Source organism: Anser anser (genome assembly GCF_964211835.1).
Source record: "Anser anser genome assembly, chromosome: 8".
Classification (NCBI taxonomy): domain Eukaryota; kingdom Metazoa; phylum Chordata; class Aves; order Anseriformes; family Anatidae; genus Anser; species Anser anser.
The window spans coordinates 20,770,538-20,782,611 of record NC_139728.1 but is presented as its reverse complement, the minus strand read 5'-3'; the positions used below and the strand labels follow the sequence as shown (position 1 = coordinate 20,782,611).

Genomic DNA, 12,074 nt, shown 5'->3' with positions numbered 1-12,074 from the left:
ACTCGTGTAGATGGTTTTGGAAACAGCAGCAAGACAAATGTAAAGGTCTTATTAATAGGTTTATTCCTGTAACTATTGTCAGGCTGCAAATCTAGACAGATGGGTTCTCTCCTCCCTTTTCTTGCAATCTTCTGGTGCCAGGAATCTACCACATTCACCTAATAACAAACAGGGTCTAACGCATTATATGTCATTAACTGCCTCAGTCTACGTTGTGTGGCTTTGCCATTCTCCTACTGCAGCTTCTCATACTGCTCCTTCAAGGTGCTACACGGCAGCTACCTAGTTTAGTGATCTCCGTTTTCCGGCGTGGGAAGTAGAGTCTGCGATCAGTGCGGTCTACATCGATCTGGAAAACAATTATAGGCTGGAGTCATGTGCTTTTCTAGAACGAGTAGTAGCCCCTCCTGAGACGAGTGATGTGCTAAAAAAAGCTAATGAGTAGAGTACCACTTAGTATATAATGTTCACTATTTCAGTACAGTCGAACCTTGTGAAAAAGGAGAATTTCATTTTTGAAACAGCATTAGGAATCCTGGCTATATAAACTTACTTCCCCACACTTGTGCAAAGAGCTGAATCCTTAAGCACTCTACTCACCAAAGGTGTTGTGTTCCAGCCTATTTCCTGGCTTTCAGTTTGTGGCTCTGAATATTTCTTTGTTGGCTCCAGTGCAGCATGATGAATAACATTCAGAAACTTTTCTGTTGGTTTAAGAGACAAATACAAATGAAAGGTAGGTAGTATGTTTAAAACCTAACAAAATACAAATCAATGGTGTGGATGTATGCCAGAGTGGGATGTCTCAACCCTATCCAAACAATAGCAAGACAGCCAAGGTGGGAGGCAGTTGGTTGTTTTCTCATAGCTATCACAAGTGATTCAGAGATTTCTTACCATCTGCAGGCTCTTCTATATTGTCGTGCCAAGACATAGGCTTCTTGGTGACCGTGTGAACTGAAAAAGAAATTAATTGCTTTAATGTGCATTTAGCATCGCAACCAGGTATAGGTTATCTATCACTGCAAACGTTCTTTGTGGTTATTTCCCCAGTGTGAGCCCAACTATTTCTCTGAAGCTGTAAAGGAAAAGCAGCTTCTGAGAAGGAGAGTTCCCAGCTGGAAAGGGGAAAGCACGCCCTGGGTGCCATGGCTGTGGGTGCTGAGGGCGAGCTGCCCGGGGGTGCCTCACGGCCCGCTGAGCCCCGGGGGCCCCGGCCCGGCCGCCTCACCGCGTCTGAGCGGGTTCAGGCCGTGCTCGGTGCGCAGCCTGAGGCACCGCAGCTCCTTCCGCACGCGCTCGCCCAGCAGCCGGTCCAGCTGCACCGGGTCCGGCCGCTCCCGCTCCCCGCCGCGGGCCGCCATGGCTCCGCGCGGCGTCCCGCCGCCTAGCAACGCGTGACGCAACGCCCGGCTCGGCCGCCCGCCCGCCTCCTACTGGCCGCCGAGTTAAAGCCCCCGGCGCTGATTGGCGGCGGCGGCACGCGGCCGGTTTGAACGGGCGGCGGCCCTAAGATGGCGGCGGCGGAGCTGCGCTGCACCGTGGCCGTGGAGGAGCCGCTGCCGGGCGGGGCGGCCCCGCGGCGCCGCGTGGTGCGGGGCGCGCTGGTGCTGCTGGGCCGCAACGAGCTGCGGCAGCCGGTGCTGCGGGTGCTCGGCGGTACCGGCAGCGGCACCGGCACGGCGCTGAGCTTCCCGCTGAGCGGCGACGCCGTGCGGCTCTTCGCCCGGTTCGCCGGCGAGGGGCGGGCGGCGGTGCGGCTGGCCCCGGGCGGCGCCCAGCTGCTGCTGTCCGACTGCCCGCCCGACGCCCTCCGCCGCTTCCTCCGCCTGCTGCGGCACAAGCTGGCCGCCGGGCCGCGGGGCGCCCCGCGCTGCCCCCGCCTGCTGGCCCGGCCGCCGCCCGCCTTCGCCATCATCAGCCCGCTGCGGGAGCGGGACGTGCTGCGCCGCCCCGGCCGCCCCCGGGGGGAGGGTGGCGGTGAGGAGCCGGGGCAGCGCCCAGCGGAGGTGAGGCCCCGGGATGGGACGGGACGGGACGGGGCGGGGCGGCCCCGGTGAGCCGCCGCCGCCCTGACGGTGCTCCCGTCCCGCAGGTGCCCCGTGCGGAGCGGCGGCCCCCGGCGAGGCTCTCGGCGGAGCAGGAGGCGGTGCTGGGCGCGGTGCGCAGCGGGAAGGGCGTCTTCTTCACCGGCTGCGCGGGTGAGGGCCGGGGGAGGCCGTCACCGGGGGAAACCCTCGGCCCCGAGCTGCCGCTTCCCGCGCCCCTGCGGTTCTGACTCCCCTCCGGGAGGGAGCGCAGCCCCGGGAGGGGAGCCGGCGGTGAAAGAGGTTTCCTCTGCCTCCCCCTAGGGACCGGGAAGTCGTTCCTGCTGAAGAAGATCGTGGGCTCCCTCCCTCCGAACAGCACCTATGCCACAGCCAGCACCGGGGTGGCAGCTTGCCACATCGGTGGCACGACGCTCCACGCCTTTGCAGGTAAAGGTCGGCCAAGCATCAAGGAGCTGAGGGCTCCCGCTCCCTACCCAAGAGGTTAGGAGCTTCCCAAAGCTTGCTTTCTTCTCCCCTGCCAGGGATTGGCTCTGGGAAGGCGCCGCTAGAGCAGTGTATCCAGCTGGCAGAGAGACCTGGAGTGCGCCAGCACTGGCTGGCCTGCCAGCACTTAATTATCGATGAGATCTCAATGGTGGATGGCAAGTTCTTTGACAAGCTAGAGGCAGTGGCGAGGTGAGTGATCGTCAGGTCAAACAACTAAAAAAAAAAGTGAGTTTTCCTATACTTTCAGGTTGCTTCTTTTCTGAAAGGAAAGCCTGATATCATAGCCAGCATTAGGACAGACCTTTTGCTTGAGATAAGTTTTGATTGTGTCCACATCTTCCCAGCTCTGGCTGTTCTGGTTGCAGTTTCCATCTTCAGAGTGATATGCTGTCTGTAGAGAGCTGAGTCTAGAACACAGTTGTCTATTCTGCTCCTAGCATTTATTTCTTGTTTCCTGGACCAAGCTTGCTGTGTTTATCCCAGGTCAAAGCTGGATTTCAGCTCAGGCTCCCAGCACTTTCTGACTCCATGTCACAGTACCGGAGCTTGCACTGTGAACCAATAAACTTGTCTTGATGCTGAACATTGAGCAGCAGGAAGCAGCTGTAACAGCTACTGAGGAACAAAGACTGACAATGACATTTTGGGTGGATACACAGACAAAAATGAATGTACTGCTTAATTATTTCAACTGTTCTCATACGGCTGAGGATAGCCATCTTTTAATGCAAGTGTTTGAACATACTGACAGAAAAGTAACTTCAGAGAAGTAACTTCTGAGACTTGACTATGGTCAAGTCCTGGAGGGCATTCAGAATTTCTCTTCTTTCCTTTTCAGAGCAGTAAGGAAACGGGATGAGCCTTTTGGAGGAATTCAGCTAATCATCTGTGGGGACTTCTTGCAGCTACCCCCAGTGTGCAAGGCTAATGAAGAAATCAAGTTCTGCTTCCAGGTAGAAAGCTGTCCCTAAGCTTGCCCTCATACTTTGTCAGTCCTTTCTTAACAAGAAAATGACTTGCCAGGCAAAAAGCTGGAGGAAATGCATCCACATAAACATGGAGCTCACTGAAGTGCGGAGACAGACCGATAAGACGTTTATCTCACTCCTGAGTGCAGTCCGTTTAGGCAGGTGAGGAGAAACTCCGCTCTCTTTCTGTTCCCTGCTGATGGAGCAGAGGCAAGAGCCATTTGTCACCTCTTCCTCGTGTTCTCTGTGAGGGATGTGGGGCTGGGGGCAATAGCTATGAACACATTAGTCAAAGTAAGGTGGTTTACTGTATGCTGCTATGGTAAGGAAGGACCCTTTCTAGGTTCCCTGTTTGCAACTTCTGCTAGGGAATGCAATGGATGTCAAACTGGCAATGGCTGGGAACGGACTGGGGCACACACTTGTGTGGCTCTCCAGCTTTGTGTAGTTACCTCTCTCCACCCTTCTTGGTTGGGCTTGCAAAGCCTGATGTAGCGATGTGGGAGTTGCTGCTGCTCAAGACACGTTCGTGATCCCTTTCAATAATAATCCCCTTTTTTGGATCCCCAGGTGCACAGAGGAGGTTACCAGTCTGCTGATGCAGACAGCTACCAACAGGTCTGAGCGTGATGGGATCCTGGCTACACGGCTCTGCACGCACAAAGATGATGTAGAACTAACTAATGAGAAACGCTTGCAACAGCTATCAGGTGACCTTTGTGCAGGAAGCTGCTGGCTTCAGGGCTGAGCTCTAAGAGGATGCAATGGGGATATTGCGGTGACAGGAGGAATCGGTGTTCTGTCATGCACAGCAGTGCTAGTCTGAGCTGTGTGTGTAGGAGTTGAGCTGCCTGGAGAGAAATTTCACAAATTTCTTTTAAATCCACTTTGTTACTTCTTAGTGTGCAGTAGACAGTGAACTTATTGCTTGCAATGGGATAGGGTGGGTCACTAGTGCCTCCACACCCCTGCTTCTTCCTTCTGTAGCATTTCAGGCCATGGTCTAACCGATGCTGCTTGAGTTATCAGGCTGTTTCATTTTTGCCTCCTTGTCAGGACCAAGGATTCCTCCTTAGTCGTCTTTGGAGATCTGGTGTTGGCAGTGAGTGGAACTGGTTCTATGCTCAAAGTGGCAACTGATCAATTCCTGTTTAATTGGTGGTCTTTAATTCCTGAGCCTTCTCGTGCTCTGGGAGGTGTGCTGGGAGGAGGGGTACCAATGAGCTTTTCACTGTTGGATGTAACAGGGCTTGTGTGAAAGTGTCATATCAGCAGAGGAGAATGGATATTGAAAGAGGAATTGCTGTAAGAAATACAAGCTGAGCCTCCTGCAGACACTGCATAGCTTATGTCCAATGGCTGTAATTTGTGACTCCTTTCTTTCCTTAACAGGAGAAGTGCACACTTTTGAGGCTTTGGACAGTGACCCAGTGCTCGTGAAGTTAATTGATGCTCAGTGTCCTGTGGGTGGTAAAGTTGTGTTAAAGGTTGGAGCTCAGGTGAGTGTGTGTACGTATGCTTGTTTGGGAAAGTCCAGCAGATCAAGTGGTGTAAGAAAAATAAACAGCAGATAAATATATACAGTAGATTAATGTATAGAATGCAGATTATGTATGGAAAAACCATACCAACAGAAGACTAGCCCAGTCTTTGTGTCCTTTCTGCTTCAAATCCAAACAGAAGTTGACTTGATTTGAGCTCAGGTCCCTGTCCCATGGACAGTGGTGAGCACTCGGACTTTGACACACATTTCCCATCACGCACAGAAGCTTCCAGGAAGCAGAGGGTATAGGCAGTCCTTGCCTGCAGTCTCAGCTTCAGGTATAGCAGCCTTCCTGACCTGTAAGAGCAAGACACAGATTGCCAAATGTGAAGTACTGGGCTCTTTGCTGTGTGCTGGGGCTGTCAAAGCAGAACGGGTTGTGTTAAAGCAGCACCACTGGGTGCCTTTGGAAGGTGTTCCTCAGCTGTTCCCAGAAACTATACATGTCTAAGCTTGTTGTCATTTGGGAGGAGGAAACCTGTTCCCTGAATCTGACATTGCAGCTGTGGACAGAAGCAGCTCAAGGGAAAAGTGTTCAGTGCTGCAGAATGATGTAGCTGGGAATCCTAGGAAGGGAAGGCTGTGCAATAAATTCAGTTTAATCAGAGATTATGCTCTATTCTGCAATAGGATAACATGGCCATGCTTACGCTTTCTGGCTAGAAGCTTAGCCAGAGGTGGCTAAACAGGCTAGAAAGGGATTTTTTTTTTTTTTTTTCCCCCTGTAGGTGATGCTAGCTAAGAATCTGGATGTGTCTCAAGGGCTGGTGAATGGAGCACGAGGAGTTGTTGTGGGGTTTGAAAGTGATCAGAAGGGTAAAGTAAACTCTGTTTTCTTAAAAAATAAAATAAAATAATGGACTACAGATGACTTGTTAATTTTCTTTATTGTTTAAGAATAATCTGAGGGAAAGCAGGGAAGAGATCTCTGCAGCAAGAGGTTTGTGGTTCTCATGAGCTGCCATGTCATCTGCTGCATCAGCTGCAGCCTAATCTATAAGGCCTCCCATGTTTGCTTCTCTTTATTCTCTGGATATGTTTGCTCATTTTGCATTTCCTTCTGTGCTGTTGAAACAAGTCTTGGTTGTTTTCATTTTTCTCAGAATAATGTTCTGTTACCTGCAACATGTATTTCTCTGCATGTCAACTGATAAATTATCTGACTTGAATTCATCTGCTTAAGTAAGTCCCAAATTTAATTTCAGGACATCCTACTTAATGTGTGGGCTCTTTTTTTTTTTTTTTTTTAATGACGTTTTCTAAGGTAGCCCTAAAACTCATGAAAGACTGGTATGGGATAGAAGAAAAAAACAGCTCTTAAGGCTGCTGGCTTCCTGCTGTTGAGTGTCAGGAATACACCCTTGTTTTTCTCCTATTCCCTTTCCTTTCTATTCCTACAGGGCTGCCTAAGGTGAGGTTTCTCTGCGGGGTCACACAAGTCATCAAAATGGAGAGGTGGGTCTTCAAAGGGCCACCTGGAGTTCATCTGAGTCGCCAACAGTTGCCCCTAAAACTGGCATGGGCCATTTCCATTCACAAGAGTCAGGTGGGTGCTCTTATACAACTATCTAGAGGCTCGTATACTGCCATAAGCCTTCTCTCCTGGGTGAGCTTGCATTGCTGGTAAAATGGGAAGGAAAAATGAAAGGCCCTTGTGGGGAAGCTCTGGGGTATGTATGTCTCTAGTTGCAGGGAAGGCAGCATCTCTCCTGTTCATGATGCTTGTTTATAAGCTTAGTTTGGTAGGCAGTAGTATTGCTAGCCTGTCTTTGATCCTAGAGTTTCCATAATGGTGCTGCTGTCTACATACTTGGTGTTGGACTGTAAATCAGCAGTGCTTAACTGCTGTGGGTTGTTCAGGATTGTGTTTCCTTGTTAGTTATCAGCATTCATGACCCTGAGGTTTGCTTTGTGTACCCAAGGAAGCTGCAGTAGTCACAGCTGTGCTATTTGGGCTAAACTGTCCTTTTTATGTATTTTTTTTTTTAATGTAACTCACACAGTTCCTACCTCCCTGGAATACTTCATACAGTCTGATAAACTCCTCTCAGTATAAGAGATCTATGAGCTTGTTCCCAAGCCGTTGTAAATTTTGCTGCCTCCTGGAATTTCTCTTGATGCAGGCAAGGTGTGCCAGGACTAACCCAAACCCTCTCTCAGATGGACTGCTTGAGAATGATGTCTCCTCCAGTTAATTACTAGGAGTGGAAACAGCGGGACTTCCTTCCCTGCTGTGTTGGGTTCATGGGATTTGTAGAATTTCACACAATAACAGGCTTGTAAGAGTTAGTGGATCCTACTGTCTGATAGCAATTTACTGACTTTTCTTTCTGCTGTTTCCCATCCTTTAATCAGTTAAATATATAGTCAAACAAGGGACCTCCTTTCTCATCAGGCTTGTACACTGATGATGGTACAGCCTTTGACAAACTCACAGGATAGGTTAGTATTGATGCAATGTGGTGTTCTTTGTGTGTGCTGTATAACAGATTTCTCTCTCTTTGGTAGGGCATGTCTCTAGATTGTGTGGAAATCTCCCTGTCTCGCGTCTTTGAAAGTGGGCAGGCTTATGTAGCCCTTTCTCGAGCCCGTAGCCTTGCAGGTCTCCGTGTTCTGGATTTTGACCCAAAAGTAGTGAGAGCTGATCCTTCTGTGTTGCAGTTTTATAGACAACTGAGACGTCATCAACTTCTAACCCAGGTAAAGAAAAATCCTGTGCCAGCAAAGAGTGCCTTGTGCAACCAGGATGACAGGTGTCTGGGCTGAGATGCTTTATTTTATTACTTAAGCAAGATCGTTCAAACTAAAACTTGTAATGGCAGGAGAAATGAAACCACAGGGAGGGGGAATGTAGTAGGGCAGCTCTCAGCAGCAAAATCTCCTGCAGTGTTGGGGTTATATAATGCTTCCTGGCCACATGGGTGGAAAAAGGGGGTGGGTGGGATTCTTTGATCCTCCTGCTGGAGTAAGGAGTAAAGGGGAACAAGAGGAAGTGGCAAACAAGAAATCTCTAATATTTTTTCCTCCTCCTCAGGATTCACTACGTACCCATTCAGATGCTGATGAAAAAGAGAACTGGAAAAGCAGCTGAGAATGCTCTTCTGGCCTCTATGAGGCATCAACGCATATGGTTGAGTTGCAGCGATCTTGCTGTTGAGTATATTTGATAATGTAGATGAATTCAAAAGATATTTTTTTAAATGTTTGTTTCATTCAGCTGACTCTGGATGTATAGAAGTGTCCCTGTCTTGTGCCTCTGAAATCTAGAAGTCTTCTGTAGCCCCTTTCTGGGTCCACAGTCCCAAGCACTTGTGTGTCTCCAGTGTGACTCTAGCAAACAAAATGACTGAACAAGGATGTTGCTGAGGGACCTTCCTATGGTTCTGTCCTGGCTGCATTTTTATCCTGCACATATGTGGACTGCGAAACTTGTATTTTTTTTTTTCTTCAAGTATACCACAGCTGGGAGATGGGAAGTTTGTGTCCCCTTTGCCTGAATGATCTGGACCTGTTCACTAGAGCTGCTGACATGAGGGGAAAGCAATGCAAAGTATCTGGAGTACATGTGATTCTCCTGGAAGTGTGGAGCTGCCAGGAGCTAGGCTATTGCTTCAAATTGCATGTTGGGATGTTTTTGCATTTCAAATGTTTAACACCAGTAGGCTTTGCACAACTTCATCCACAAACAAAACTGTAAAAAGTTGTGTAATCTATTATGCTGATGCATTCATTTTGTTAGCCTGTTGTGTACGGTAACACATGATTTTATTTTTTTAATCCTTCCAAGATGAGCTGGCACTGTTAAAGTTAGGAACAAGTCCTACATTTTCTACCCATAATCATGGAACCACAAGAATTGGGAAGATCCATTACCCCAGAGCAAGAAGGGAGTGAGCAGAGAGAGGTGCTGATGGGCCCCCCTTTTGTTTAAGCACGTGAGGTTCTTTCAAAGGGGAGGGGGTTTGTTGGAACTAACACATAGCTAGTGAGGTGGAAGTTGAGTGTGTAATAGGGAAATGGCCAAGGACATGGGAAGTGAACCGTAACCACTTTTTTCAGCAAAAGGAGGGCTGAACAGAACTAATGTACTGTCTTTTTAAAGCCTTAATAAAGGAGAAGATTTACCCTTTGTATTTCAGCATATTGCTTAAGTAACTTGTATCTTTTTAAATGTTTAATATGCAGAAATAGTGTGAAATAGTAATGTCTGTTAAAATGATGTTTACTCTTGGGTTAGACTGTTACAAAGGATACACCAGCCATTTTTTGTCATACACAATACAGTGATTTATGGACAGATGAGAAGAGTAATGAGATAAGAGATTTTAAAGGGTTTTAACCTGCATTAAAGTCCTATAATAACAAGATAACTTAGAGTTTAAGAAGGGTGATTATGCACAACGCAAATAAACTATTGTGATCTTCTTGAAGCAGCTGCCTTAACCGCCGCTTTCATGGGTTAAGGACTGACATTACCAGTTGTGTGTGTGTGTGGGTTTTTTTTTTTGGTGTTGATTTGAGGTTAGAGCTAAACATCAGAACTTATTACCCCTTCCAGGTTTAACTTTCATGTTAATATTAAATATATGTGAAATATTAGGGTTGCCCTTTCAGAGGTGAAACAGTGGAAACAGAATAGAAGTGGCTTATGATGGCTTGGCAGTTGTCCTGAGGCTGAAAGGGGTTTGTCTCTGTAAATTTTGGATGTTCTCACTCACTTCCAGCTAAAGCAGATGTAGGTTGCAGTTGAAGACTGCTATTTAAATCCTAAAAGGGGCAGTTAGGACAAATATGAGCTGTCAGCCTCTGTCACGGCTCCACTGCAGTCAGGATTGTGATGCTGCTTTTTTAATAGAATAAAACAGCCATCTCTATGAAGTAAAAATCTTCTTACAATTAAATTGTTTGCCAAGTACCTTCACAGGCAAAACAGACTCAACTTGAGGAAAATAAATGTTATTTGTTACCAGTTAAAATATATTTGAATAGTCAGAAACAGACAAAAAAATAAACAGAAAAACACTTTGCCACCACCCCTATTTTATTTACAGACTCAACTTCATTACTTTGCTACCACCTCCTCTACACTACTGCCCCCTGTGGTACAGGAAGAGGGAGAACAGGAGCTGGGGTCGGTCCCTAAGAGGATCCTCTCAGCTGCTCCGCGCTCCTTCCCCCTGCTCCAGCAGGACTGTCCCTACAAGCTGCTCTCCCTCAGGAAAATCCGCTTGGGTGTGACCCCCTCACAGGCCTCAAGGGAGCCCCAGGTGCAGCGCGGGGAGCACCTCTTCCCATTCCTCCTCTGTCCTTGCTGTCCGCAGGGCTGTTTCTCACACGTTTTTTCCCCTCACATCTCACTGCCATGAGGTGTTTTCCCCTTTCTTCAACAAATTATCACAGGGGCACCACCAATGTTGGGGCTGGGCTGTCATGGGCCTACTGTGGAATTGGCTCGACCCAGTCCTGTCCTGTCAGGCCCTGGGCAGCCCCGGCCACCCGTCACAGAGACCCCACGCACCAAGCACCAAGTGTGTTGGTTTCCTTTGAAATTGCATCTCTACCCTCTCCTGTAGCTGCTTGTACCATCTGCACCCTTGAATACACTGGGTAAGTCTGGAGGTGCGGTGGTGTGCCAAAGGGGAAAGGGCCTAAGATGGAGGGGATGGACATCCCTGTGTGGTGGGTGGCAGGGGAGAGGTGCAAGGGCTCTGGAGCACCGTCAAAACAAGAGACAAGCTGAGAGGGTGTGTGGCACTATGTTGAATAGCTGTGGTTTATTATAGTCCCATAAATATGAGGGAATGAACGTTGTCTCACCACTTTCACAAACTGTGGAGAAAGTATTTAAACGCAGCTTTTGCCTTAACAACCACAGCTATAATAAAGTGAATTAAACTACATGTTTGATTCATAATTGGTATTTCTGTTACCACAAGTACAGCCATTCTCTTTCCAAATACATTAAGCCATAGGAAACTGCTTTATGTTGCCTAAAGTTTCATAATACATTTATGTGTTATTGGAAACATAATTCACATGCAGGGTGTTATTAAAACCCAATCGGCTTCCAGTTTAAATCTTTGTACAGTGATTTAACTCCCTTCTCATTTTTATGTGACATTTTCATAATAATTAAACATGAGTACGTCCTTGCAGTCTGTACCCAGAAATTCTGTGGTGAGCAGCAAAGGGAGCAATATTCCTCTTGGTCTCAGATGCTATAACGTTATTGAGTCCATGAATTAGATTCCCCTATCCCGAATTGCTCTGAATAGATCAAACAAATGCTACTCTTAAGTAATGGAAATACAGTACATTAAAGGCTCTGCTATGAATGCTAATAACATTATTTTTTCTCACAGATATTAAAAGTCTCTCATTTTGTATTATACCACTTGGTGACATGCAATTGTCTTCTGCTGCTAAATCTCAGCAATTGAATTATTAGCATGAGAAAAGACCTGAATTACTAGAGATTGCATTTAGATGTGTAAAATCTCTATCTCACTATTTCCTGTGTGATTATTTTATGCTTGTTTCTCTTACAAATTATAAGGATTCTGAAAAGAATTTTTAGTTAGGCTACTAAATTATGAAATCTGGTTATACGAGCAAAATAAGTTGGTAAGTCCCATGGTAAACTTCACTTATAATTATTCTGCTACCTAAATTAAAAAAAAAAATGATGTCAGTGCAGGTGGCTATCAGATGTGACAAAGAACCTATGAGAGGCCTTCGGAATGGCAGCTGAAGGCCAAGTAGGCACCTAGAACATCTTAAATAGTACCAACAACCTATTGGCAACTGAGTTAAGCTCACAATATTCCAAATGTAACCTGAATGTGTGTTTTTACTAAATTGTTTGCTGTAATCTTTTTGCAAGAATATAGAACTATGATAATAAATGCCTCCGACAGAAATTTGAGTGTTTTTTTTTTTTTTTTATTTTGTGTGTGTGTGTGTGTGTGTGTTGTTTTTTTTTTTTTCCTAACCATATGAAGTCTGGCACTTTAGGGGGTTTTCCTT

General features: G+C 47.1%; 2 protein-coding genes across 2 annotated transcripts; one reads left to right on the top strand and one right to left on the bottom strand.

The window, feature by feature from the left end:
* Positions 1–46: 46 nt before the first annotated feature.
* On the bottom strand, positions 47–1,421 carry CFAP144 (cilia and flagella associated protein 144). Its single transcript, XM_083846543.1, has 4 exons — positions 1,232–1,421; positions 898–957; positions 601–704; positions 47–349 (listed from the first exon to the last, which is right to left on the bottom strand). Exons 1-4 carry the CDS (start codon positions 1,362–1,364, stop codon positions 260–262), a joined length of 387 nt encoding a protein of 128 aa, XP_083702669.1. The 5' UTR covers positions 1,365–1,421; the 3' UTR covers positions 47–259.
* A 45-nt stretch (positions 1,422–1,466) lies between these two features.
* Positions 1,467–9,937, top strand: PIF1 (PIF1 5'-to-3' DNA helicase). Its single transcript, XM_083846512.1, has 12 exons — positions 1,467–2,009; positions 2,096–2,201; positions 2,352–2,477; positions 2,573–2,726; positions 3,376–3,490; positions 3,561–3,667; positions 4,076–4,215; positions 4,898–5,004; positions 5,777–5,864; positions 6,449–6,594; positions 7,557–7,748; positions 8,083–9,937. The coding sequence occupies exons 1-12, from the start codon at positions 1,515–1,517 to the stop codon at positions 8,137–8,139; spliced, it is 1,833 nt and encodes a 610-aa protein (XP_083702638.1). The 5' UTR covers positions 1,467–1,514; the 3' UTR covers positions 8,140–9,937.
* Positions 9,938–12,074: the final 2,137 nt, after the last annotated feature.